Source organism: Euphorbia lathyris, chromosome 3 (assembly GCF_963576675.1).
Source record: "Euphorbia lathyris chromosome 3, ddEupLath1.1, whole genome shotgun sequence".
Taxonomy (NCBI): Eukaryota; Viridiplantae; Streptophyta; class Magnoliopsida; order Malpighiales; family Euphorbiaceae; genus Euphorbia; species Euphorbia lathyris.
Window position 1 is genome coordinate 14,226,869 of NC_088912.1, and position 23,980 is coordinate 14,250,848.

The 23,980-nt window shown below is 34.6% G+C and overlaps 1 protein-coding gene across 11 annotated transcripts; it reads right to left on the reverse strand.

Moving 5' to 3' along the window:
- Positions 1–10,094: 10,094 nt before the first annotated feature.
- Positions 10,095–19,378, reverse strand: LOC136224640 (uncharacterized). 11 transcript variants are annotated; one of them, XM_066013036.1, is made up of 7 exons: positions 19,045–19,378; positions 18,795–18,962; positions 17,175–17,231; positions 15,248–17,011; positions 14,886–15,161; positions 14,524–14,612; positions 10,774–12,936 (listed from the first exon to the last, which is right to left on the reverse strand). In XM_066013036.1, the coding sequence occupies exon 7, from the start codon at positions 12,259–12,261 to the stop codon at positions 11,050–11,052; it is 1,212 nt and encodes a 403-aa protein (XP_065869108.1). In that variant the 5' UTR covers positions 12,262–12,936; positions 14,524–14,612; positions 14,886–15,161; positions 15,248–17,011; positions 17,175–17,231; positions 18,795–18,962; positions 19,045–19,378; the 3' UTR covers positions 10,774–11,049. The 11 variants fall into 11 exon arrangements, 7 of the variants coding, with proteins under 7 accessions (XP_065869108.1, XP_065869103.1, XP_065869106.1 ...); XR_010686535.1 differs by adding an exon at positions 10,095–10,249 and having other exon boundaries at positions 12,859–12,936; positions 15,248–18,962; XM_066013031.1 differs by having other exon boundaries at positions 15,248–17,231.
- Positions 19,379–23,980: the final 4,602 nt, after the last annotated feature.

Genomic DNA, 23,980 nt, shown 5'->3' on the forward strand with positions numbered 1-23,980 from the left:
AGAAAACATCAATGCCAAAAATAATGATGGAAGAACTACGCTCCATGCTGCCATCATTAGGAATTGTCACTCTGATCTTGTGAAGCTTCTGATGGTGATGGCATGACTCCTCAAGATCTTCTTGAGGAAGGGCCATATTCTCCCTCATCACATATTCAGTTGTCCTGGAACATTATTAGAAACTTGGATGCTGAAATTTTCCTGTATATAGGTTTTGAGATTGCATCTGATGCGAGTGCTGATCCAGCTGGGGAAGGAGTGAGTTTAAATTAGGAATTTAATTAGTCTTTTGTGTCTCTTTGATATATTTTCTGTTTTTCTTTCTATGATGGATCTCTACAATTTTATAAATGTGCGTATTAAAATTTATAATATGTGTTCTTTCAAAATCTAAACCCATATCAATTTTTATTGGCCTAATACATTACAAGCTACATGAATTTTGTTCATAATAGTAGATTGGTTCTCTTAACTTTATAACTCTATCACCAACTCTCTGAACTTGCTTATTTGATAACAACTAAATACAAAAACCATAATATTAACTCTAAATCTTCATCTATTTGATCTCTAAACGTGCAACACTATAATAGGTTGAAAGGTAGTGCAGAAAAAACAATGTTGAAGAAACAACAAGAATGTGAAAAGGCGATTGCATGAGCAGTCCAATTTTAGATTGTACATTGTGGCGAAGAATACAATCCTTTCTTACAGTGACAATGATAAGGTATGAAGCACGGAAACGTTAATCAATCAACGTTACTACATGTTTCCACAAGATGTGGGAAACGGAAACGTGGTTTCTGAAAATAAGGAAAAATAGAAACGCGTTTCCAGAGTTCAGATATAGCAGGTAACTTCTTCGTCTTCTGAGTTATGCGATAATCTGGTGGGTGGGTTGTTTTACTTCTTATTTGGTATTTGTTACTCCTTTGTTTGTCTGTGTCATCTTAAGTGCGATGAAGGCTTCTAGAATGTTTTATTTGTTGAGTTGGTGGACCTCTTTTACATTTTTGAGTGTGTGTAGTGCTATTTTTTTTAATATAGATATAATTTATAAATATATATTTGTTGTAGCATTAAGTAGTGGGACTATTTTAATTATCATTGTTTAATTATTTTAATTATCATTGTTGTTGTAGACTATTTTAATTACAATTATGAAATTATGGATTCTACATTTTTATATTTTATCAATAATTAGGTTATGTATTTATAATTTATAATTATTTTTATGTTTTTATTATATTTTTTAATATTTATAAATATACCCCTATATTTTTAATATTTACACATTTCTCCACGTTTCCGTTTCCTATGTTTTTACAAATAGCTTTTCCGGGTTTGGGTGCACCATAGATGATAAGAGACTGCAAGTGAGTTGAAGTCAGTGTTTTGTTAAAATCTAAAAGCTAAAATTATCATTAGTTTTGTTAAAATTTCATTTGGCTGGGATGTAGTGTTCTGAGGAAAATATAGTCTTATATTGCTGCTGTTTTGCATACTTGCTCCTTAAAGTTACTGCTGCTGTCTCCAATTGCCTGCACTGGTGGTTGCTGAAAACCTGTTCACGAAGAATTTTTGAGTCCGCGGGCGTTAATTTTGTGGTGGTGTTATCATGTATAGAATTTCCGACAACAGCTTCAATGAGAATGTCATTGTTTCTGATCATCTGATCGGTTTCAATTGCGGGAAGAGGTTTATGACTTATGAGTGTTGGAATCAATAATTCCTCTTTGTCTTAGCTTCTTCTTTAATCAAGAATTCCATAGATTCTTCATCTCATCATCAATACGTGACCATGTGATATCAGAAAATGAAGAAAATAGTAAAAGCATACTTGGGTCAAGAACTCATGTAACCCAAAAGTTTAAACTGATAGTTGAAGTCAAATGTCACTCCTAAGATATCTACACACCTAAATGGTGATCGAGATTCTCTCCTTAATATATGAGTAATTCATGTTTCTTTATTTTAGACCAATGCAAATGCAATAGTACTGTTAAATTAGGCAGGCATGCAGGGTTCCTCTTACCCTTGGCTTCACCTTCCAGACAGTAGAGTTTAGTTACATATAAAATAAGTAATTTTTCAAATACTTGAAGTGAAATAGCCTATAAGTATTCCAACCTGCATACATGAATCTCTGTTTAATACCGATGACACTTCATCTATTACATAAACCAAACATAACAACATTATACTACATTTTTCATCTTTATAAGTGTTACATATCAAAGGAGGAATAAGGTGGGAAAGTAATAAGTAATTCTATTATGGGTCAATTTCTTAGTTGTTAAGTATTGATCAATTCCTTAGTTGCTAAGTATTAGTCAATTCCTTAGTTGTTAAGTATTAGTCATTTCTTAGTTGTTAAGTAACTTGAGCAATTATGTTCCTATATAAAGGTCACTTTTCTGTAGTAGCATTTTATCAAAGAATTAATACAACTTCTATTCTCTCTATTTTCTTCTTCTTCCTAAATTATGTTCTCAAAACCCTAGGTTGTAACATTGGTATCAGAGATTCGATTCTCCGGCCAACCGGTGAATGGTAACCGATTCGTTCGTTAAAACCAGAGCAGCACAACAACGGAACCGAGAAGCCATGGATCAATTGGAAACACAGATCAAGGATTTGACGGCGAAATTCTTTGAGCGATCGGAGAATACAGCTGAGAAATTGGAGCAAATGCAAGTTCAGATCCAGGAAATGCAATTGGCTCAGCAGGCGCGAACAGAGATGCTCATGAAAGATCAGCATCAAATTCGGAAAGATCAGATCAATTCGCATCAGGCCTTGGAGGAATTGTTTTAGAATTCTTTGGCGATGCTTGCCAAAATCGTTCAACCAAATCCTGAGCCTAATCCTTCTCCGTCGCCAACAATCGCGTCGAGTTCAAATCCTGGAAAAGGAATTTTAGGCAGTTCTCCCGCCAATTTTCAAACAGCTGAAATCGACGCTTCTAAACCGCCGTACTTCAATCGGATGTTGCCGAAATTTGAGCTGCCGTCCTTTGACGGATCGGAAGTGGAAAATTAGATCGAAAAATGTGAAAAATACTTCCAGATCTTCGAAGTACAGGATGATCGGAAAGTTGATCTCGCCGGCTTGTTTTTACAAAGCAAGGCCGAGAAGTGGTACAAAAACTGGAGTCCGTCACATTCAGGAGTTACTTGGCCGGAATTTGTGGAAGAAATTGTTCGGCGCTTTCCTGATACCACGATTCAAGATGCAGTGGAGCAATTGCTACATCTCCGACAGAATTCTACTGTCGATGCATTCCAGGATAAATACGAGGAAGTAAAACTCCGGTTGGAAAAGCTTTATCCAACCATTACTGAAGCTTTTTATACGAACGAATTTATCGCCGGACTTAAGCCGGAATTACGCTCTGCGGTAAGATCTTTTCAACCTGTAGATCTTTATCCTGCAATTAAGCAAGCTAAATTCCAGGAAACTCAGTTTAATGCTATGATAGAAGTGCTCAAACCTAAACCTATATTCAGATCTCCTATTAGTACTCAAAAATCTAAAAAATTTACTCCCTATAACTCTAAACCACCTGAATCACATCCACATACCACTAATGACTCACAAACAGCCAAACGCACCCCAGGACTATGCTGGAAATTTAATGAGAAATGTTTTCGTGGTCATGTATGTAGCACTAAGAAGTTAAACTTGATTAATGCTGAAGTTAGTGTAGAAGATGAACTGTTAGTCTGAACAAGTTGTGGAGGAAGAAATTCAAGAGGAAGTAGAGCAGGAACAAAATGAGCAGATTTCAGTTTCTAGTCATGCTCTAGAAGGAGGTGTTGGTAGTGGTACTATTAAGTTGAAAGGCATAATGCAGAAGAGGCTAGTACAAATCTTAATTGATAGTGGTAGTACTCATAGTTTTGTTGATACAAATTTTTGCACTCTCTGTTAAGCTTCCTTTGGTCAAAGTGAAGCCTGCAACAGTCATAGTGGCTGATGGAAGACAGTTATTGGTGAAATCTAAGTGCAATGATTATGCTTGGTCTATGAATCAAACTGAATTTTCCTTCAATTTCAGAGTCTTAGAGCTGGGAGACTATGACTTGATTTTAGGAACTAATTGGATGAGAAAGCATACTCCAGTCACTTTTGATTTTGACAAGAATATGCTTATAGTGCATAAGGCAGGGAAGGTAGTGGAGCTCAAAGGCATGCTTGATAAGGAAGTGAAATTGAAGCAAATTACCCTTAAATCCATGGGTAAGTTGATCTCTAAAGGCTGGAAAGGGGTTTCTTCTACCCTATTTTTGATATCGGTTCAAGAGCCTACTCCTGAACCTCCAAACCATGTTCTTTCACACTTACCACCAGCACCAGCCCCTTATCTTCCTTTACTTACCAAATACCAGCATCTATTTGTTCCTCCTAGTTCTTTACCACCCCATAGAGGTCATGATCATGCCATACCTCTTAAAACTGAAAAACCAGTGAATGTGAGGCCTTATAGATATTCATTTCATCAGAAGAATGAAATAGAGAAGATGGTGGCTGAGATGTTAGAAAGTGGAATTATTCAGCCTAGTACTAGTCCATATGCTTCTCTTGTGTTGTTGGTTAAGAAGAAGGAATGTACTTGGCGTTTTTATGTTGATTTCAGGGAATTGAACAAGGTTACTGTGAAAGAAAAATTTCCTATTCATGTTATTCAAGAACTGATTGATGAATTAAGAGGAGCAAAAGTGTTTAGTAAATTAGATCTGAGGTCTGGATATAATCAAATTCGGATGAAAGTAGCAGATATACCAAAGACTACATTCAAGACCCATTCTAGTCACTATGAGTTTCTGGTAATGCCATTTGGGTTAACCAATGCTCTAGCTACATTTCAATCTTTGATGAATACAGTGTTTCAACCCTATCTCAAAAAGTTTGTGTTAGTATTTTTTGATGACATTCTGATCTATAGTGCTTCTGAGGAAACACATTTGTAGCATTTAGATTCAGTCTTTCAACTCCTATCTGCCAATCAGTTGTATGCTAAAGGATCTAAATGTGACATTGTTGTTCTAGCTATCACTTATTTAGGTCATGTTATATCAGCTGAAGGGGTGGCTACTGATCCTAGTAAGATTTCAGCTATGTTGAATTGGGCAGTTCCTTCTACTTTGAAAGGATTGAGAGGGTTTCTTGGTTTAACTGGATATTATAGGAGATTCATTCAGAATTATGGAGTTCTTATTAGACCTTTGAATGAGTTATTAAAGAATGATAAGTTTTGCTGGAATACAGAAGCTAATCAGGCATTTTTGCAGCTTAAACAGGCTATGACTCAAGCTCCAGTCTTAGTTATGCCTGATTTCACCAAGTCATTTGTGTTGGAATGCGATGCTAGTGGTTCTGGTATTGGTGCAGTGCTTATGCAGGCAGGAAAACCTATTTGTTTTTTGTCTAAGACCCTCAGTCCTAGGAATCAGACATTATCAGCCTATGAGAGAGAGCTCTTGGCTATGTTACATGCTTGCACTATGTGGAGGCATTATTTGGAAGGTACATCCTTCATAATAAAGACTGATCATGAAAGTATAAAGCATCTGTTAGAACAGAAGCTCCATACTTATTTGCAACACAAAGGCATATCTAAGTTGCTGGGCTTAGAATATACCATTCAGTATAAGAAGGGTGTAGACAATAGAGTTGCTGATGCTCTTTCTAGACAAATGGAGGACTCCATGTCCCTCAGAGCTATTTCCGTGGTTATTCCTACTTGGTTGGAGGAAGTAACTCATTCCTATGCTGGTGATGCAGAGGCAACAACCCTTATTCAACAACTCTCTATACAGCCATCTACTGACTCTAAGTTTACTCTGCAAGAAGGTATTCTAAGGGTTAAACACAGGATTTATATTGGCTCCAGTACTGATCTTAGGTCCAGACTTGTGGCTCTGTGTCACAGCTCAGCTATTGGTGGTCATTCTGGAGTTAAATGTACTTTCACTAGGCTTCAGCAGCATTTTTACTGGCCTAAGATGAAGGTGGATGTTACAGTGTTTGTGGCTGCCTATGATACTTGTTTAAGGTGTAAGCTTGACCACTCAGCCTATCCTGGTCTTTTGCAACCCCTCACTATCCCTCAAGGTGCTTGGCAAGACATTTCCATGGATTTTGTGGAGAAATTACCTAAATCTGGGGGGTATGATACTATTCTGGTGGTTGTGGATCGTTTTACTAAGTCTGGTCATTTTATTCCTCTCGTTCATCCTTTCAATGCTTCTATTGTTGCTAAGGCATTTCTGGATCAGGTTTTCAAGTTACATGGCTTGCCTAAGTCAATTGTTTCTGACAGAGATAAGGTGTTTACTGGTGGTTTTTGGAAGGAGTTAATGAAGTTGCTGGGTATTCAGGTTAGGTTCAGTAGTGCCTATCATCCTCAGAGTGATGGCCAGACTGAGCGTTTGAATCAATGCTTGGAGCATTATTTGCGCAGTATGTGTTTTGTTTCTCCTAAGAAGTGGTATAGCTGGCTTAGTCTTGCTGAATACTGGTATAATTCCAGTTATCATTCTGCCATTAAGATGAGTCCTTATCAGGCTCTATATGGAGTGGTGCCTCAATTACCAGTGGTTCCTAATACTAATTCCCCCATGGCTGCTGTTGAAGAATTTCTTCAAGCTCGGGAACCTATGAGTACTTTCTTAAAGGAATGTCTCACTTCTTCTCAGAACCGCATGAAGCAAGTTGCTGACAAAAAGCGCACTGATAGGGAGTTTCAGGTTGGTGATATGGTATTTCTTAAACTACAGCCTTATCGCCAGACTACCATTGCTACTCGCATTTGTTTAAAGCTCTCTGCTAAGTATTATGGTCCTTTCCTCATCCTGGAGCGTATTGGTTCAGTGGCTTATAAGCTTCAACTCCCTCCTAACAGCAAAATTCATCTAGTTTTTCATGTTTCACTTCTTAAAAAGCGTTTGGATCCATCTATTCCTACTTTTACCACTCTTCCACTGATTACAGATGCTCAGTGGAATATCTTTCCTGCTAAGGTTCTCAATACTCGCATTGTTGAGAAGGGTTCTGTTTCAGTTCCTCAGTTATTGATTTTGTGGTCTGGGTTTTCTGCAGTAGATGCTACCTGGGAGTCAATTTCCTGAGTTTTTCCATTCTTGGGGACAAGAATGCACTAAAGGGGGGGGGGGGGGTATTGTTACATATCAAAGGAGGAATAAGGTGGGAAAGTAATAAGTAATTCTATTATGGGTCAATTTCTTAGTTGTTAAGTATTGATCAATTCCTTAGTTGCTAAGTATTAGTCAATTCCTTAGTTGTTAAGTATTACTCATTTCTTAGTTGTTAAGTAACTTGAGCAATTATGTTCCTATATAAAGGTCACTTTTCTGTATTAGCATTTTATCAAAGAATTAATACAACTTCTATTCTCTCTATTTTCTTCTTCTTCCTAAATTCTGTTCTCAAAACCCTAGGTTGTAACAATAAGCATGACACAAAATGCAATACCAACAATTTGAGATAACACTTTATCAAATTTTGAACTCTAATACTGCAACAAACAAAGTTAGATGATTAAGTATGGCACTGTAAATGTGTAACTAGAATTGTAAAATTACCAAAAAGATGTGTAAAAATAATCTAGTTATGTAACAGGTTGAATAAATGGTAAATAACATATCTTAACTTTTAGGACAACCACAGTACAATACAAGTTGACCATGTTACTCTATTATTGTATATCTATCTGTTTATACTAAAATATAACGATTATAAGTCTAAAAATACTAGACAAAAGGACCAAAGAGTTAATATTGGCAAAAGTTAGGGACCTTATAATGTGTTTTTCAAAATAGGAGGACTAAACAGTATGTTAAGTAAAAAGTAAGGGACTAATAAATTATTTATCCTTAAATAAATGAGTTAAATATGTAAATGAGTTTCCCATTTGACCAAATTTCGTAATTTTCCCAATTAAGGTTGCCTTTATTAATTTATAATGTTATACACTCCATTACTTGATGTTGAATTAAAGAGAATAACTGGTTGGTGTTTGGGTTATGACCGTCGTATTGATGACTACAAGGCTTTTCATATCCTACAAGTTCAGCGAAAACTTGAACCTAAATTAGAATTTAAAGTTTGGATTTATGGATCGAAATCAAATAATTGGAGAAGGGCTCCTCAGTTCCCTTACCTCGATTACATATTCTTCTTTTCTCTCCAACAAAGTGGTATCAGAGCCAACAAAGAAAATGTATGGGTATGATGGCGGCTAGAGTGAAGAGGTCAACAACGTTGAAGGTTGAAGATGTCAATAGATTAAGAGATGTTCTTGGTAAGGGATAAAAAAATTATAAATTTAAGGGGGTGTGTTAGAAATAATAAATTTATAATTAATAGTCTTTATATTGGTGGTTATTAAGTTGTTTTAGAATAACTTATAAGAAGTTATGTGATGTTAAGTTACACTCTTAATTAGTGATTAAGAGTTATTAAATGTTATTTATTAGGGTTGTAATAGTTACATTTTCATGTACTATAAATAGTTATCTTGTATAGGTTAAAAGTGAAGAAGCACAAGTTAAAGAGAAATAAAATTTAAGAAAAGCTTCCTCCTATATTTCTTTCACTTCTTATATTCTTCTTTTCTCTCCAACACATGGTGTGTTCCTGGAAATAGTCACTTTACACATGTTAGTGTGCACTGGTTATGCACATTAAACCAAAATGGATGGAAATGAGAGATGTGCCTTTTGATATGAGCAAAGAGAAGTTCTGCATAGTACCTTGACTTGCTTGCTTAATCAACTCAATGGATAAAGTTTCCATAAAATTGCATGTTTTAGAAGGGTAAGAATGACAGTTTGAGGCAGAATTTCATACGAGGAAGAATGATAGAGTTGATAAGTTTACTTGGACAAAGTTATACTCCATTACAAAACCCAGTTTATCTACTACTTGGTTTGAAAATGTGAAGGTTTTTCAAAATTCAAAGAGAGGAGATAAGATTCTCCTTCATCTTAATGAGGATCATATTGTTTGGTATAATATTAAAAGAAAAGGTCTTGGAGTAGAGTCGAAAGTCTTGGATTACAATTTACATGGATTGTTTTTGGAATACTCGAATTGTTTGTCTTGAAAGTCTTGTGTCATTAGGTGGTGGAACATAGTTATTGGTATAGTGTTTCAAGATTATATTTTTTTTGTTTTGTAATAGTAGAACAGGAAGAGAGTGAAATCTACAACTTTGTTATGTTCATTTCATTAGAACTTTTGACCGGTGTACTCATAGATTAATGTGTGCATAAAAGAAAGGGCACTGGTTATGCATTAAAATCATCATATGAACAAAAATTAGCACATCCAAGGTTTTCAACGATGGCTAAACCTATGCAGATTTTCCAATTGGTTTTCATAAAAATTAGCACAATAACTTACCTTCCTTGCTCACGTTAAGTTTCAACATACTCTAGTTGCATTTGTTTGCCCAATGATATTCATTATTATTTGTTAAATTTCTTGCCTAGTCTACTTTTATTATTTTTCTCTTCCTCTATTTTCTGTTTATAATTTAGTTAACATTTATGGTTTATTTAAATATGAATATTAATGTTGTCACATGTTATACCAATATTCAAAACTTATTATGATTGTAGAGATCCTCTATTGCTTATGGTGTCCAAGACAAATATAAATTTCGTGCAGCCCATTTGTTGTTTGTATACTAATGTCCATGCATTCTATTTTTGCCTGACCATGCTTCTATTTTTGCTTATTTTTCATATAATAATGCCCATAAATTCTGAAGATCATGGAACACATATGCCTGTAACATATCAAATACTTAAGAATTGCAACATAAATTATTGAATCATTCTTTTCAAGTATTAATGTATGGAAGCCATTACCCATGAAAGTTCAACCTTGTCAAACTTGATATTCAATTTAAGAACACAAACCTCATATGTTAATAAGTAGAATGAATTTCTTTCCATTAAGATTGTAAGTTGTTCTGAAAACAAATAGCATTTGAATATGGCATTTGATCATGTAACTTGAGAACAAGAACCAATACAAAAAATCATATTTTTCACTGTAAATAATGCAGATTTAATAGGTTAATAGTAGTAAGAGATTTATTATTCTAAACCTCAACTTATATGGGAGTTTATTCGCCGGCGACCTTCTGCAATCATTGCTAAAATATCCATCGTTATCTAGATATGGATTTTCTTCCAATTTCTTGACCATTGCTTTCCTGTACAAAATTAAAATTATCATATGAATTACTAAGTTAAAATTAACCTTCTTTTCCCTTAAAATCATCACATGATTCAAATGTAGCACATCTAGGGTTTGGAGAGATGCTATATCTATTCAAATTTCTCCCTAATCATTTTTCATTAACCAAATTAGGTTCGAATGATCATCACATCAACTTAACATGTTGAAATTTCTTTTAGTTTATTAAAGGTTGCAATCTAGATCTTATTCATATATATGAAGACCTGATAAAAATATACTCTAGATTTGTAATTAAATATTCCAAACTATATCTAATCAGATTTCCCAATTGGTTTTGATAAAAAAAAATAAAAATACATCTGATAATCTAATAATATGGGTAAATACAGAAACTCTTGAGATATTTGTCTATCTTCGCAGCTTAACTCATGTTGGATCAAATAAATAAACTTTTAGAGGTACAGAGGAAGAGTATAATTGATTGAAGAAAATTCTCTTCTGATTCTCTTTTCTTACTACTTGTATTGATAGGTACTCTTAGTAAACCACATTAACTCTCTATAAATACAGATACAGACACAGATACAGAAATGACTCTTGCACACTCTATAAATACAGATACAGAAATGACTCTTGGATAATACACTGAATCACATTAAAGACTTTATTAATTATAAGTTTATTATTTCAACACACCCCCTTAAACTTATAATTTTTTTATCCTTTCCTAACACCAAAAACAGTCTAGTAGTCTGTAATCTATTTAAATCTTCAAACTTCATCTCTTCACTCTAGCTGCCATCAATCCCATAATTATCTCCAACGTTTTCTTCGAAATTCATTGTTATCGACATCTTCACGGTAGCTTCCATCATCCTCATTAGTATCTCCATCATTTTCTTCTTCCTCATCATCATCTTCATCAGTACCATCAGCATCACTATTATCACTGTCAACTGGTATTTTGGGGTTTGGATGTGGAACATAACTTGTAGTGCACCTTCTACATGACAATGACACAATATTAGGCATGTCAATTCCCTCGACTTCTTTCACTCTTTCCTTTCTCTTTTTAACTTCCATGATTTCTTTTTCAGATGTGTTTGATGGAAATTCTTCTATGAAAAATATTTCTTTCATTTCCTTCATTAGCTCTGTCTCACTTTTGATCTCAACATTTTTACCATACGCTGGTGTTGGAACTCCCTTTTCCTTGACATTAGATAATTGAGAACAACTATCATTGGATGCATCCTGAGTGCCTTTTGCACCACTATTGTTCTTCGCTGTTTCTTCCACAGGCTTGCTTTGCTTCTTGCCTGATGCGTTCACTTCTTTATCAAGCCTCTTCCTCTTTTTAGTTACTTCACAAGTTTGCACCATTTGCTTTGCACTAATTTTATTCTTTGGTTTTACTTCATCTTCGTCGTCCTCATCAATCTCTCTGTCTAAGGACTCCGAATTCTCATCAGCCCATTGCAATACGTCATCTATATGATTGCTTATATATTTGTTGAATGGATCAAGTGCAAATTTCTCAATTCCCATATCTTCCTCTAACAGTCGACAAAGACGGACAGTTGTAAGTTCCTCATAATTGGCTTTAATATAGGAAACTCTCTTCATCATGGCCTTGCTAATGTTGAACTTACTTGGAACTTCTTTTTTCTTACTGACTGGATCAGTTTCTGGCAAAAGACCCATCACAGAAGAATCTTCCATTTTCTCCTCATCATCAGATACATGTTCTTGTACATTCGCATGTCTTTCACCAATTTCTCCTAAATCCTCAGAATTCTTATCATCATCATTTTCTAAGGATTCCACCAGACATTGCATGACAAATTTCTTTTGTCCATCCAAAGCATATTTCTCCAAACCCAAATCATTTTCCAACACCCTCCTGATCTCCTCGAAGGTCAAAGAATCAACTTGTTCTTTGATGTCATCTATGCATAAGCTCATAGCTTTCCAAATCTGGGACTTGGTCTCCCACGAATCAATGGCGATTTCTCTTTTCACCATTCTTTGATGTCATCTATGCATAAGCGCATAGCTTTCCAAATCTGGGACTTGGTCTCCCACGAATCAATGGCGATTTCTCTTTTCACCATTATTCTCAATTTTCAGGAGAATTTTTGTCTGGCTCTGATACCAATTTGTTGGATCAAATAAATAAACTTTTAGAGGTACAGAGGAAGAGTATAATTGATGGAAGAAAATTCTCTTCTGATTCTCTTTTCTTACTACTTGTATTGATAGGTATTTATAGATTACAAACATGACTCTTAGTAAACCACATTAACTCTCTATAAATACAGATACAGACACAGATACAGAAATGACTCTTGCACACTCTATAAATACAGATACAGAAATGACTCTTGGATAATACACTAATCACATTAAAGACTTTATTAATTATAAGTTTATTATTTCAACAACTCCTAGTAGTCTTTTTTGTTGAACTGAGGTTTGATCAAATACGATAATCAAAATTAGATTTGTCTAAATCTACAATCGATCATCTTTGAACAATAAGTTTATGTATTATGTCCATGAAATGTCTGAACAATAGAACTAATTATGAATGAGAGACAAAGATGAAAAGAATATGCTGACCTGATGCTCTTTCCTCAAAAAATCTCAAAGAGAGGAGAAGCTCAAAGGGGCTGGTTTTCAAAGGCAGTGAATGCTGACCTGATGCAATTAGGGTTTTATGGAATTAGTTAACAGAGGAAAAGCAAAAGCCAAAGCCCCATATTGTAGTGGGCTTTATATAAAAAGAACCAAAATTATTTGTTATGATTCTTTTGAAAAAATATAAGAGGAAATTATATATAAAATCATTTTTGAAATTTTTATTATGTTTTTGTCAAATATGCAGTTAATTTTTTGGATTTAAAAAAAAACAATTTCAGAGTTTTATCAAAGGCCAAAACCACTTTTTTTTTTCTTATGAAATATGCTAAAAGCACTTTTAGTTTCTAAATACTTGACATTTTAAAATTTTCTTTATAAGCTTTAGATTGTTTTAAATTTCTTAAATCACAATTAATTTTTAACATTGAAAGTTATTATTTTGGAAATTGTTAGATTTCTTATATGTATAAAAAACACTACAAGAAAAAAGAGTTTTAATGACAAGAAATACAATCATTAAAAGTCTGATTCCACTCATTAAAGGTTTTTAATGAGCGGAAATTTCCCCTTGAGAAAGCCCTTCTTACTAAAAGTATTAATGAGCGGAATACTTCCGCTCATTATTAACATACAATGAGTGGACATTTACTTTTATTAAAAATTATGTATAATGACTACAAATACGTTCATTACACATATTTATAATGATTACAAATCCAGTCATTAGAAGTATTTATAATGATTAAAAATCCACTCATTAAAAGTTATTTATAATAATTAAAAATCTCTTATTTCAAATATTTAGAATGATTTGGATTGAAGGGAGCTACTTTAAATTAGGTATATTCAACTCTTAAATAAGATAAAATATCTTAAATAATTAAAAACCACCATTAAAAAGAAGTAACAAGTTACAAGATAGACAAATATACCACAAGGCAACAATGCAATACTCCAAAAAAGAGAAAAATATTATATGAGATGTTGAAAGAATTTCTGCACCATGTTTGCTAAGTCTTAAATGCAAAAGAACAAAACAAACTCTCCAAAAATAATTGCCAGTCTTATACCAATGGGAAACTTAAATCCTAAGAGTAGCTAATCTAGGAGCAAGTTGTTCAATGGCATGAGCATGTCCTTATTGGGCATCAAACATGTCAAAATCTGCATAAGAAATAAAGGAGAATATAAAATGATTTAATATGCAATCTATAAAAACAATTCTACAAGTATTAAAAGAAGAAAAATATTACACGAGGTGTTGATAGAATTTCAGGATCATGTTTGGTACATATTCAATGCAAAAGAACAACTTTCCCAAAAGTAATTGTCAGTCATATGGCAATAACAAGTTTCAATCCTAAGAGTAGCTAATTTAGGAGCAACTTGTTCAATGGATAAAGCATGCTCTCATTAGACAAACTTCACATTTCAAAATAACTAATTTCCATCGATGGACATGAACTTGTGATTTTACCCATTAGGAAGTATAATTTATTACACCTGTTTAAATAAAATAAAATTTTATTAACAAAAAATGCACTAGAACATCAGAATAGAGATCCTATGTATATATATATAAAACATGTTCAAAATGTACACAAGCTACAAAGATCATAATTGATATGTGGCAATCATGCATACCTTAAATATGTAGCAGATCAGAATCATTCTTCCCATTTTCATTTGTCCTACACCTATTAAGCCAACAACTGTAACAATAATGCTGAAACCTGACAAGATGTTAGCTCATAAAAATGATTCCAATATAACATGAATTATATACAATAACAATGTTCAATGAAACTTCTTGTTTGTATTATATCAAGTATTAAAATCTTTAGTTACTAACACATAAATGCACCATATGAACCTTGTATGTCATGCTATATAGGAAGTTATTAGAACTATTATCTGTTCAATTCTAACAACGATTCCTGAATCCACTCCTACTTCGTCTTACCTATGCTATTAAATATGGAAAAAGAAAAAGTAAAGGGCATTACCAGGGGTGGGCGTAGGCGAGCAGGCATCAATACAGCATTGGCAGCTTTCTGACTTTCATACTGCCAATCAGCTCTTTTATTATTTCTATCCCCGTGGACTTCCTTATGCCATTAGCAGCTTTGGAGGAGAGTACAGGGAATATAAGAGGCCGGTACCTTATCCTCATACGAAAAAAGAGCTCCTTCAATAACTGAAAACCGAAAGCTTTCCTTCTTACGTCCCAGCACCTGAATTGAAGCCATGAAAGCTGTTGATACTCTAAGTCAGCGGTTCGCCTTAGATAAAAGAAAAGTAAAACATCAGTGGAAGAAGGACCTCTACATGAGTGAAAGGATCAACTGTCTTTTTGCTTGCTACTTACAGTGTTGTCTTCCTTCATGCCTCATTTTGGCAGATAGAATTGCTCACAGTCGTTTAGTCATTCCAGGATAAGGAAAGCAAAACAGTTTATAGTAAGACCAATCGTTTGAGAGTTGGAGGGCTCACATTAACACCAGTGCCTAATACTAGAAACTAACCCTTTTAAAAGGGTAACCGACTAAGGGGACTATCTATCTGAACCTAGATTGCTCAGCAAGGGAAAGCTTTCTCTGCTCTCAACTATCAAGTTATCTCTTCTCTATATGATATTACGGATAGTGAACCGAGTGTACTCTAAGCTAGCTGAATTTCATTCGCTGGAGGAAGTGTAGCCTAAACTAGCTTTTTCTTTCCCTAGGTGAAAAGTCAGCCTATGGGAAGTGATCCGATCTTACCCGACTTTAGCCCCATCCTTGCCTATTCTTCATCTTAATAGCTTAGAGCCATTGGCGTACCTGAAATCCCATATCTTAATGTTCTACAAACCTATTATCTTTTTCTCTCTTATTACCGTTGGGAAACTTAGATGAGATGATAGTGAGAACGAAGATAAGAATTGAGTGCATACGCAATAGTAAGGGATAACTGAAAAGGACTGGTCAAAGGTTTGGGGGAACTTCGTAGGTAAGGGCTAATAGCCTTGTAGCTGCTCTGGAGTGCGTATGAGTGAGAGAATCATGTTCTAAAGAACTATGAGGAAGCAGACCCTAGTAAGAAGAACAACTAGCAGCGGAGAAGATCCCAACAACGGCTATTTGAACATCACTTACTGTACCAGCGGTTGCTGATTCAATTGGCTTAGATTCAATAGCTGCTGAGTCGATAACCAGATTCTTCAGTACTGATACAAAAGCTCACTCATTCCGGAATGCTCGAGTAGATTCATGAGAGGCAAGAGCAGAAACCACGGCTTGACTGGAAGGAAAGACGAAAGGTGGAAAAAGGCTCTTTAACCCACTAACTCTTAAACCCATAGAAAGAAAAAGGTTGGCTGTCCTTACGAGGAAAGGCACTTTACTGACTTAATCCCTTAGAGCACCTTGGTAACATTAATAGATTTTAGATCCCGTACCTATGCACAAAGGAAATTTCTCACACACTACTAGACGCCTAAGAATAAGGAATCACTAGATACTGTAGTCTAGCCGCTTTTTATCATAGCTGCAGGGGTAGCCGCTGCCTTTACCGATTAGCTATGTGAGCGCTCCTCATTGAACAATAAGAACAATGAAGGGGCCCCCCTCTAGAAAGAGGGCGGATAGGGACACGAAGGCATAATAGCTTACCAAAAGATAGTAATGCCACTTTTAAAGTGATATTATATCCATGGGGCAAGAAAGATAATAACATCAACGGGCAAGCAAAAAGAATCAGCACAATTCTTGATACAAAAGCAATAATCATTCCATAAATCATAGAACTTACTTGTCATTCAGTATGGATGACACAAATTGAGCAACCATTATGAGTCAAAGATCAATTTTCACTATATTATGAAAACAAATAGAGCATTGCAGTGCATAATGACACAAATAACACGACTTATTTGACATAATTATTATTTAACATAACACGATTATCACATACCAATCTGAATTGTGAAGGAAAACAGAATGAAATGACATGAAATTTTTGTGTTTATGGATGTATTGATTCAGCAAAAACACAAAAGTAACGACAAAGTTATTTACTTTTGGATCAAACTTCTTTTTGATTGATTATGAAATTGAATTCAACACTCACCTCTTGATGTGGTTGGCAAATTCTGCATTAGAAACAACAGAAATTTCAATTTGGCTAACATTATCTTCAGCAATTGGAGCACGAAGATTGAGATCTATCAATAAGATGGAAAATTCAAGATTTGTTTATTCACTTAAACCTCACTCTACTCCAACTATGCTTCCCAACTCTTCCTTGTCATTTACCTTTGCTGTACAAAAATAGCTTTGCTTCTCCTTACAGATCTATTTACAAGAAAAACTCTGCAATTCAAAGCAATTTCCTCACATCAATTGCTAGAAAATAGCTATGCAATTGCAAGCACTTTCCTCACTTATATTCCATCATGCATTATCTACCTTCACAAAATATCACAAGATGTTATGTGATCAAAAACACCTTTCAGAGTCTAAATAAGTTCCAACTTAAATTGTCCAAGAAAAAGATTGATCCACCTCAAACCAACAAATATTGAAGCAAAATTTAAAAGAAACAACCTTTCAGAGTGTCTCTAAACAAAATGCTATACAAAATTAAGAATAACAAATTGCTTATTTTGAGGCAGAGTAAGCTGATTTATAATCAACCTGCTATTTCAGTTCACCATAGTTGTTAAAGGCGCGTGTTAGGCGCGCCTCAGTCAAGGCTCAATGTCTTGAGCCTTGAACCCAGAAAACGAGGCTCTATACAAAAGGCTCTCGCCTCGCTCGTGCCTGGGAGCCTGGGTCCAACATTATGTTGGAGCCACTCAACATGCCCCACTTATCCACTTACTCCTCACCATGTGAGACACCTAGGTTTTTCACTTTATAAAATTTACAGACTAAAAAAAATTCACAATAAGACATCAGGAAGGAGGAGCACCCACGACAAGACAAAGACAAATTGGTTTAATAAGTAACCACACATATACAGTAACATCATATTATTATATGATACAATCAATTAGGATCTAATTAAGCATCAAATACTTCAAACTAATCATAAGCCAATAATTAAGGGGTTGATTAGGATATTTAACTTAGATATACTTTGGAAATGAGGACATTAATCTTGTTATTACTAAATCAGTGATGTTCTTCATTATGATACTCATCTAACCATTCACATCACAATTAAAAGGGCACACCGCTGAATGTAGTCTACTACTGTGTAATGTTTATCAGCAAACTTGAACAACTATTGGGTTTTGCATCCTCAATAAGTTTTCTATTGCTCTCAATTGTGATCCACTGAGATTGGTTAAATTTATTAAATTTCTCAAAATGCTCATAGAGCCCGTCTTGCACATGGAAACCCAGAAGAAATTGAGCAGAAAATTTGTAAATACTGTTGTTATAAGCTTCTAGACGTCTAGAAAACTCTTAGACATCCTTAATATAAACAATAAACAATAGTCAAAAATCATTTCAGTATAAGCATAATTTAACAAGAACTCTAAATCCAATAAATTTCAGAAAGGTATGTAAATAAACCTTATGTTTATCCTCATTCCATTTGTGAATCAATCAGTACAAGGCTAATTTATCCTGATTCTATTTACAACTGTCGAATTGAAACACACTTCGTTAATTGCAGTTTTTGAAAATTTGCCAACATTAATCCGAATTCATGGAGTCTCATAGTAACACTTAACTTCACCAGTATATAAAGTAACTAGCCCCGTAAGGCAAAATAAGCAAAACAAGTTTTATAGTTGATCATAGATTATAGTTTGCTTCACTAGATTATATAAATTAATACTAAAACTACAACTAGCATTTGAACCATGAAATTATGCCTATTCTACGAAATGTATGGCTTTAAATTGACAAGTAGACACTTACTTTTCTCTTAGCTGATTCTTTTTTCTTTTCTTGTAACCTCGTAACCACCCTGCCTTTACTTTTAGCCTTACCTTCTCCGGTTCAGATGGGATCAGTTCTGACCTCCCCTTCTCAATCTTACTTTTTGATCTTCGTATAGCTGTGAAAGTCTTCATTTTTCTACTTTTCCTTCAAAACAAACAAATAGGAGGCTATAATGAAGAACCTGATAAAGCATAGTCCATCATGGAAACTAAAACCTAAAAGATACCTGAACTAAAGCAGCGGTGGTGCACGGAGCCGCACTGTAGATGTAGCAGAGGAGACAAGGCAGAGGATAAAAAAATCGAGTTGGAGATTCTCCTTCCATTCTCGTGGCCAGATCTGAAAAGGTAGAGCAGAAAAAAAGTAGGATAGAGAGAAATTGGGAGGATATAAACGATGAAATGGAGTGGCTCTATGGTGGTGAATGGCAGAAGCCGTTGTAGGGGAGGAGGCGGGTCGGACTGTTAGTGATGGAGAAAGAACCCTAGGGTCTGAATTTGGCGTAAAGTGAAAATTTGGGGAAACCCTAAATCTGTAACATTGAAATATTGGGAAAAAAATTGGGGGGAAGGGAAGGCGACAAAAAGATTCGTGAAAAAAGAGGTGAAAATAGGAAATAGTGAGCGGAAAATTTCACTGAAATGAAAAAAAATATATTTTTTAGTCAATAAAAGTAGATTGTATTTCTCCACTCATTAAATGTAGTGAGAACATACTTTTAATGAGTGTATTTTTAACCCACATTAAATTTTGGTCATTAAAATCAGTTTTTCTTGGAGTGAAATAACTAATTAGTTTAGTTTTATCATTATTGGTGAATTATATCCCTATGGAGATGGAGATTTGAATTTCACTATTGGCACTACTGACTATATACAAAATGGGTTTTTCGCTCAAGTTCCCAAGTATGTAGTACTAGTACTTTGAGCACTCATAAATCAGGAAAGAACATCCTTATGAGTCAATCTTCACATATGAACCTAATAGATATTAGAAAAACATTCATTATTAATATTGTGATGCAGGAAGAACAATAACAACAGTAGTAGATATGAAGGAACAACATGGCAAATCAAGTTCAAGATTGACGCAGTTTATCACAGTGGAATATATACTCTAAGATTGACTTTAGCAACTGCAAATGTTGCAGACTTGGAGGTTAGTATTGTTAAAAATAAAATACTAAACTTAATTTTTAATTATTAATAAATAAATAAATAAGGCGTTGGTTAGACATGCATGTGATGGATGGAGACAAAAATATTCAAGTTGATGTTTCCATACTTTTACTTTGAAAAAAGAAAAGAAAAAATGAAATAAAAAATTGTATGCAAAAGATGTAGAGGTGGAAGATATGCCAGAAATGATATAAATTAGAGTGAATTGTCTTCTAATTTTGTACTAGTGTAGGAGAAGTTAATAAAAAAGATTTTCTTTGTTTTTGTGCCATTTTAGTTTCCTTTAGACCATAAAATAAAAGTCCTCAAAATTATATAATTAGTCCTCACCACAGCAAAATGGCGTAGTATAAAGAAAGAACAGAACGGTGTTGTCTACTTGTTGAACAGATCACCAACTGTCAGTGTTTGGGATCAAACTCCACAAGAAACATGGAGTGGAATAAAACCCAGTATTTCTCAGTGCCCAGATCACCACAGCAAAATGGCGTAGTATAAAGAAAGAACAGAACGGTGTTGTCTACTTGTTGAACAGATCACCAACTGTCAGTGTTTGGGATCAAACTCCACAAGAAACATGGAGTGGAATAAAACCCAGTATTTCTCATTTGCGTGTTTTTGGCAGTGTTGCTCATGTCCATGTACCGGATGAAGAACGCAAAAAGCTAGATGATAAAAGCAAGAAATATTTGTTTGTGGGCTATTCAAAACATTCCAAAGGGTACAAAATGTTCGATCCTCAGACTCAGAAAATCGTCATCAGTAGAGATGTCACCGTTGATAAAGAAGATGTTTGGGACTGGACCGGTGAAAAAGAAAACAGCTACAGTTTTTATCCTTTTATGGATGAAGACAATGATCAGGAAGAACTAGCCATAGTCGCAGCCACAACACCAACAACCAGTTCAACATCAGGAAGCTCATCCAGTTCTAGTTTGTCCTCGAGTGATGAAAACAGTTCAGATCAACATCCGCCCGGAAAGCCAAAAAAAATCATACCTATTAAAGATCTCTATGATGTAACAAGAAATCTCAATGATGAATTAACTTTTTATTGTCATTTTGTTAATGATGAACCAACAGATCAAGAAGAAGCAATGAAAGATGAAAAATGGAGAAAAGCCATGAAAGAGGAGATTCATTCTATCGAGAAAAATAAAACATGGGAGCTGACATCACTTCCGGCCGGTCAAAAACCCATTGGAGTTAAATGGGTGTTCAAAGCAAAGAAATATGCAAACCGTGAAATTGTCTGACATAAAGCAAGATTGGTGGCGAAAGGGTTCAGTCAACGACCCGAAATTGACTACAATGAAGTTTTTGCTCCTGTTGCCAGAATGGAGAGTATCAGACTGGTAATTTCTGTAGCTGCTCAACACCGGTGGAGAACCAATCAAATGGACGTGAAATCTGCATTTCTCAACAGCTATCTGGAAGAGTAAATTTATATCCAACAACCACTTGGGTATGTTGTGAAAGGTCAAGAAAATAAAGTGCTAAAATTAAAAAAGGCACTTTATGGTCTTAAGCAAGCACCACGAGCCTGCAACAGTGGCATTGACAAATATTTTCAAGAAAATGGTTTTGTCAAATGCCCATATTAATATGCCCTGTATGCAAAGTGAAAAATGGAGATATGTTGTTTGTTTGTATGTGGATCATCTCATTTTTACAGGGAACAATCCTAAGATGTTTGAAGAGTTCAAAAAGACAATGGCTCGTGAGTTCGAGATGACTAACATTGGTCTAATGTCATATTATCTTGGCATTGAAGTGAAGCAGAATGACGACAGAATTTTTATTTCTCAAAGTGGTTTTGCGAATGAGATCTTAAAGAAGTTCAAGATGGAAAATTATAATCCACCAGCACGCCAGTCGAATGTGGAATCAAGTTGACAAAAGATGAAGGTGGAGACAGAGTAAATCCGACATTATTCTGAAGCTTGGTCGAAAGTCTCATATAGTTGACATGTACGAGACCGGATATTCTTTATGTAATTGTCTTAGTAAGTCGACACATGGAAGTCCCAACGGTGTCACATTGGAACGCAGCCAAAAGAATTCTCCGTTATGTGAAAGGTACAACTAATTTGGGTTTACTTTATTCAAAATCTGATGATTTCAAATTATTTGGGTACAGTGATAGTGACTGGGCCGGTGACAATGATGACCGAAAACGTACAAATGGTTTTGTATTTTGTCTGGGTGATACTCCATTTACATGGAGTTCGAAGAAGCAGGCAATTGTGACACTGTCAACCTGTGAAGCTGAATATGTTGTTGCAACCTCATGTGTCTGTCATGCAATTTTGCTTCGAAAATTGCTAAAAGAATTTCAGATGAGTCAAAATGATCCAACGGAGGTTTATATCCATAACAAGTGTTCATTGGCATTAGCTAAAAATGCAGTGTTCCATGATCGGAGTAAACACATTGACACGAGGTATCATTTTATTCGGGAATGTATTCAGCAAAAGGAGGTGACACTGAAATACGTAAAGATGCAAGATCAGATTGCAGATATTTTCACGAAGCCGCTGAAATACGATGTGTTCAGTCATTTTAGAGCTCAACTGGGAATCTCGAAAAATTAAGTTTAAGGGGTATGTTAAAAATAAAATATTAAACTTAACTTTTAATTATTAATAAATAAATAAATAAGGTGTGGGTTAGACATGCATGTGATGGATGGAGACAAAAATATTCAAGTTGATGTCTCCATACTTTTACTTTGAAAAAACAAAAGAATCATACATTGACTCTCCATACTTTTACTTTGAAAAAAGAAAAGAAAAAAATAAAATAAACAATTGTATGCAAAAGATGGAGAGGTGGAAGATATGCTAGAAATGAATATAAATTAGAGTGAATTGTGTTCTAATTTTGTACTAGTGTAGGAGAAGTTAATAAAAAATATTTTCTTTGTTTTTGTGCCATTTTAGTTTCCTTCAAAACAAACAAGTTACAATTCCAATCCTTATTAAATAGCAATTTTAGTCCCTCAATTTCAACAAGTATACCAAATTTTAATTTAATCACATTCTTGAAGTCTAAATGTATTGATTATAATTTTTCCTTGAAGGTTCGGATAAATGACCAAGATTCAAATTCTTCTCTAGTATTGACAATTGGAAATTTGGAAAGGACAATACAATAGCTCGACATGGAATTCATGGGAAATACAGGCTACTAAATGTTGAAGTAGAAGCTAAACTAGTTTCAAGGATTAATAATACCATATTCTTGACACAAGCAAACAATGCATCTCCTTTCCAATGACTCGTGTATGACTACATTCTATTAGAGACCCCTACTATTTCTAGTTAATATCATCTCACTTTTTATTCTATTACTCTCCCATAATACTTTTTCTTTTATCTATTACATTTTTTGAATGAAGGCAGGCGAATGGCAGGTTGGAGCGCAAGACATCCCAACTAGGTCGGTACCCCCTGCAGAACTCCCGTACCAAGGCCGATATTATTAAAAAAAACGGATTAAAGCTGTACAAAGTTATGAGAAACGGTGAAGAGCAAAAATTGGGATAATTCATTTTTCTTTACTATAGTAACCTCTTGATTTCAGACAACGGTCTACTAGTTTAGTTGCCATAAAAGTGAATATCATAGAATGAGAATTGAAAACTTATCAAGCTTCGTTGGAAAGAACAATTAATCTATTATTTTTCATTAACTAGAATTATGGATCACACTGTTTTCGTATACAGTGTCCCATTATGATATGCCACAAAACAAACCATCTTCATAAAAGACTTTCAAAATTTCCCGTGATTTTTACCAGCCTATACATGTGCACTTTTTGTAACAGTTGTAAGAAAATTTGATGTTGTTTCAGCTCTTTTCACCACGATTTTCATTTACCAGCCTATACATATGAAAGACGTCATCTTGTCTAAAGATGTTGACATCACAAACACTGTTAATGATTTGGTCAATAGATCAGCTAATTGATTTGCAGACGACC

Excerpts from the sequence above, each read along its gene's own strand:
- LOC136224640 (XM_066013033.1), bottom strand. The coding sequence starts at position 12,261 with ATGGTGAAAAGAGAAATCGCCATTGATTCGTGGGAGACCAAGTCCCAG.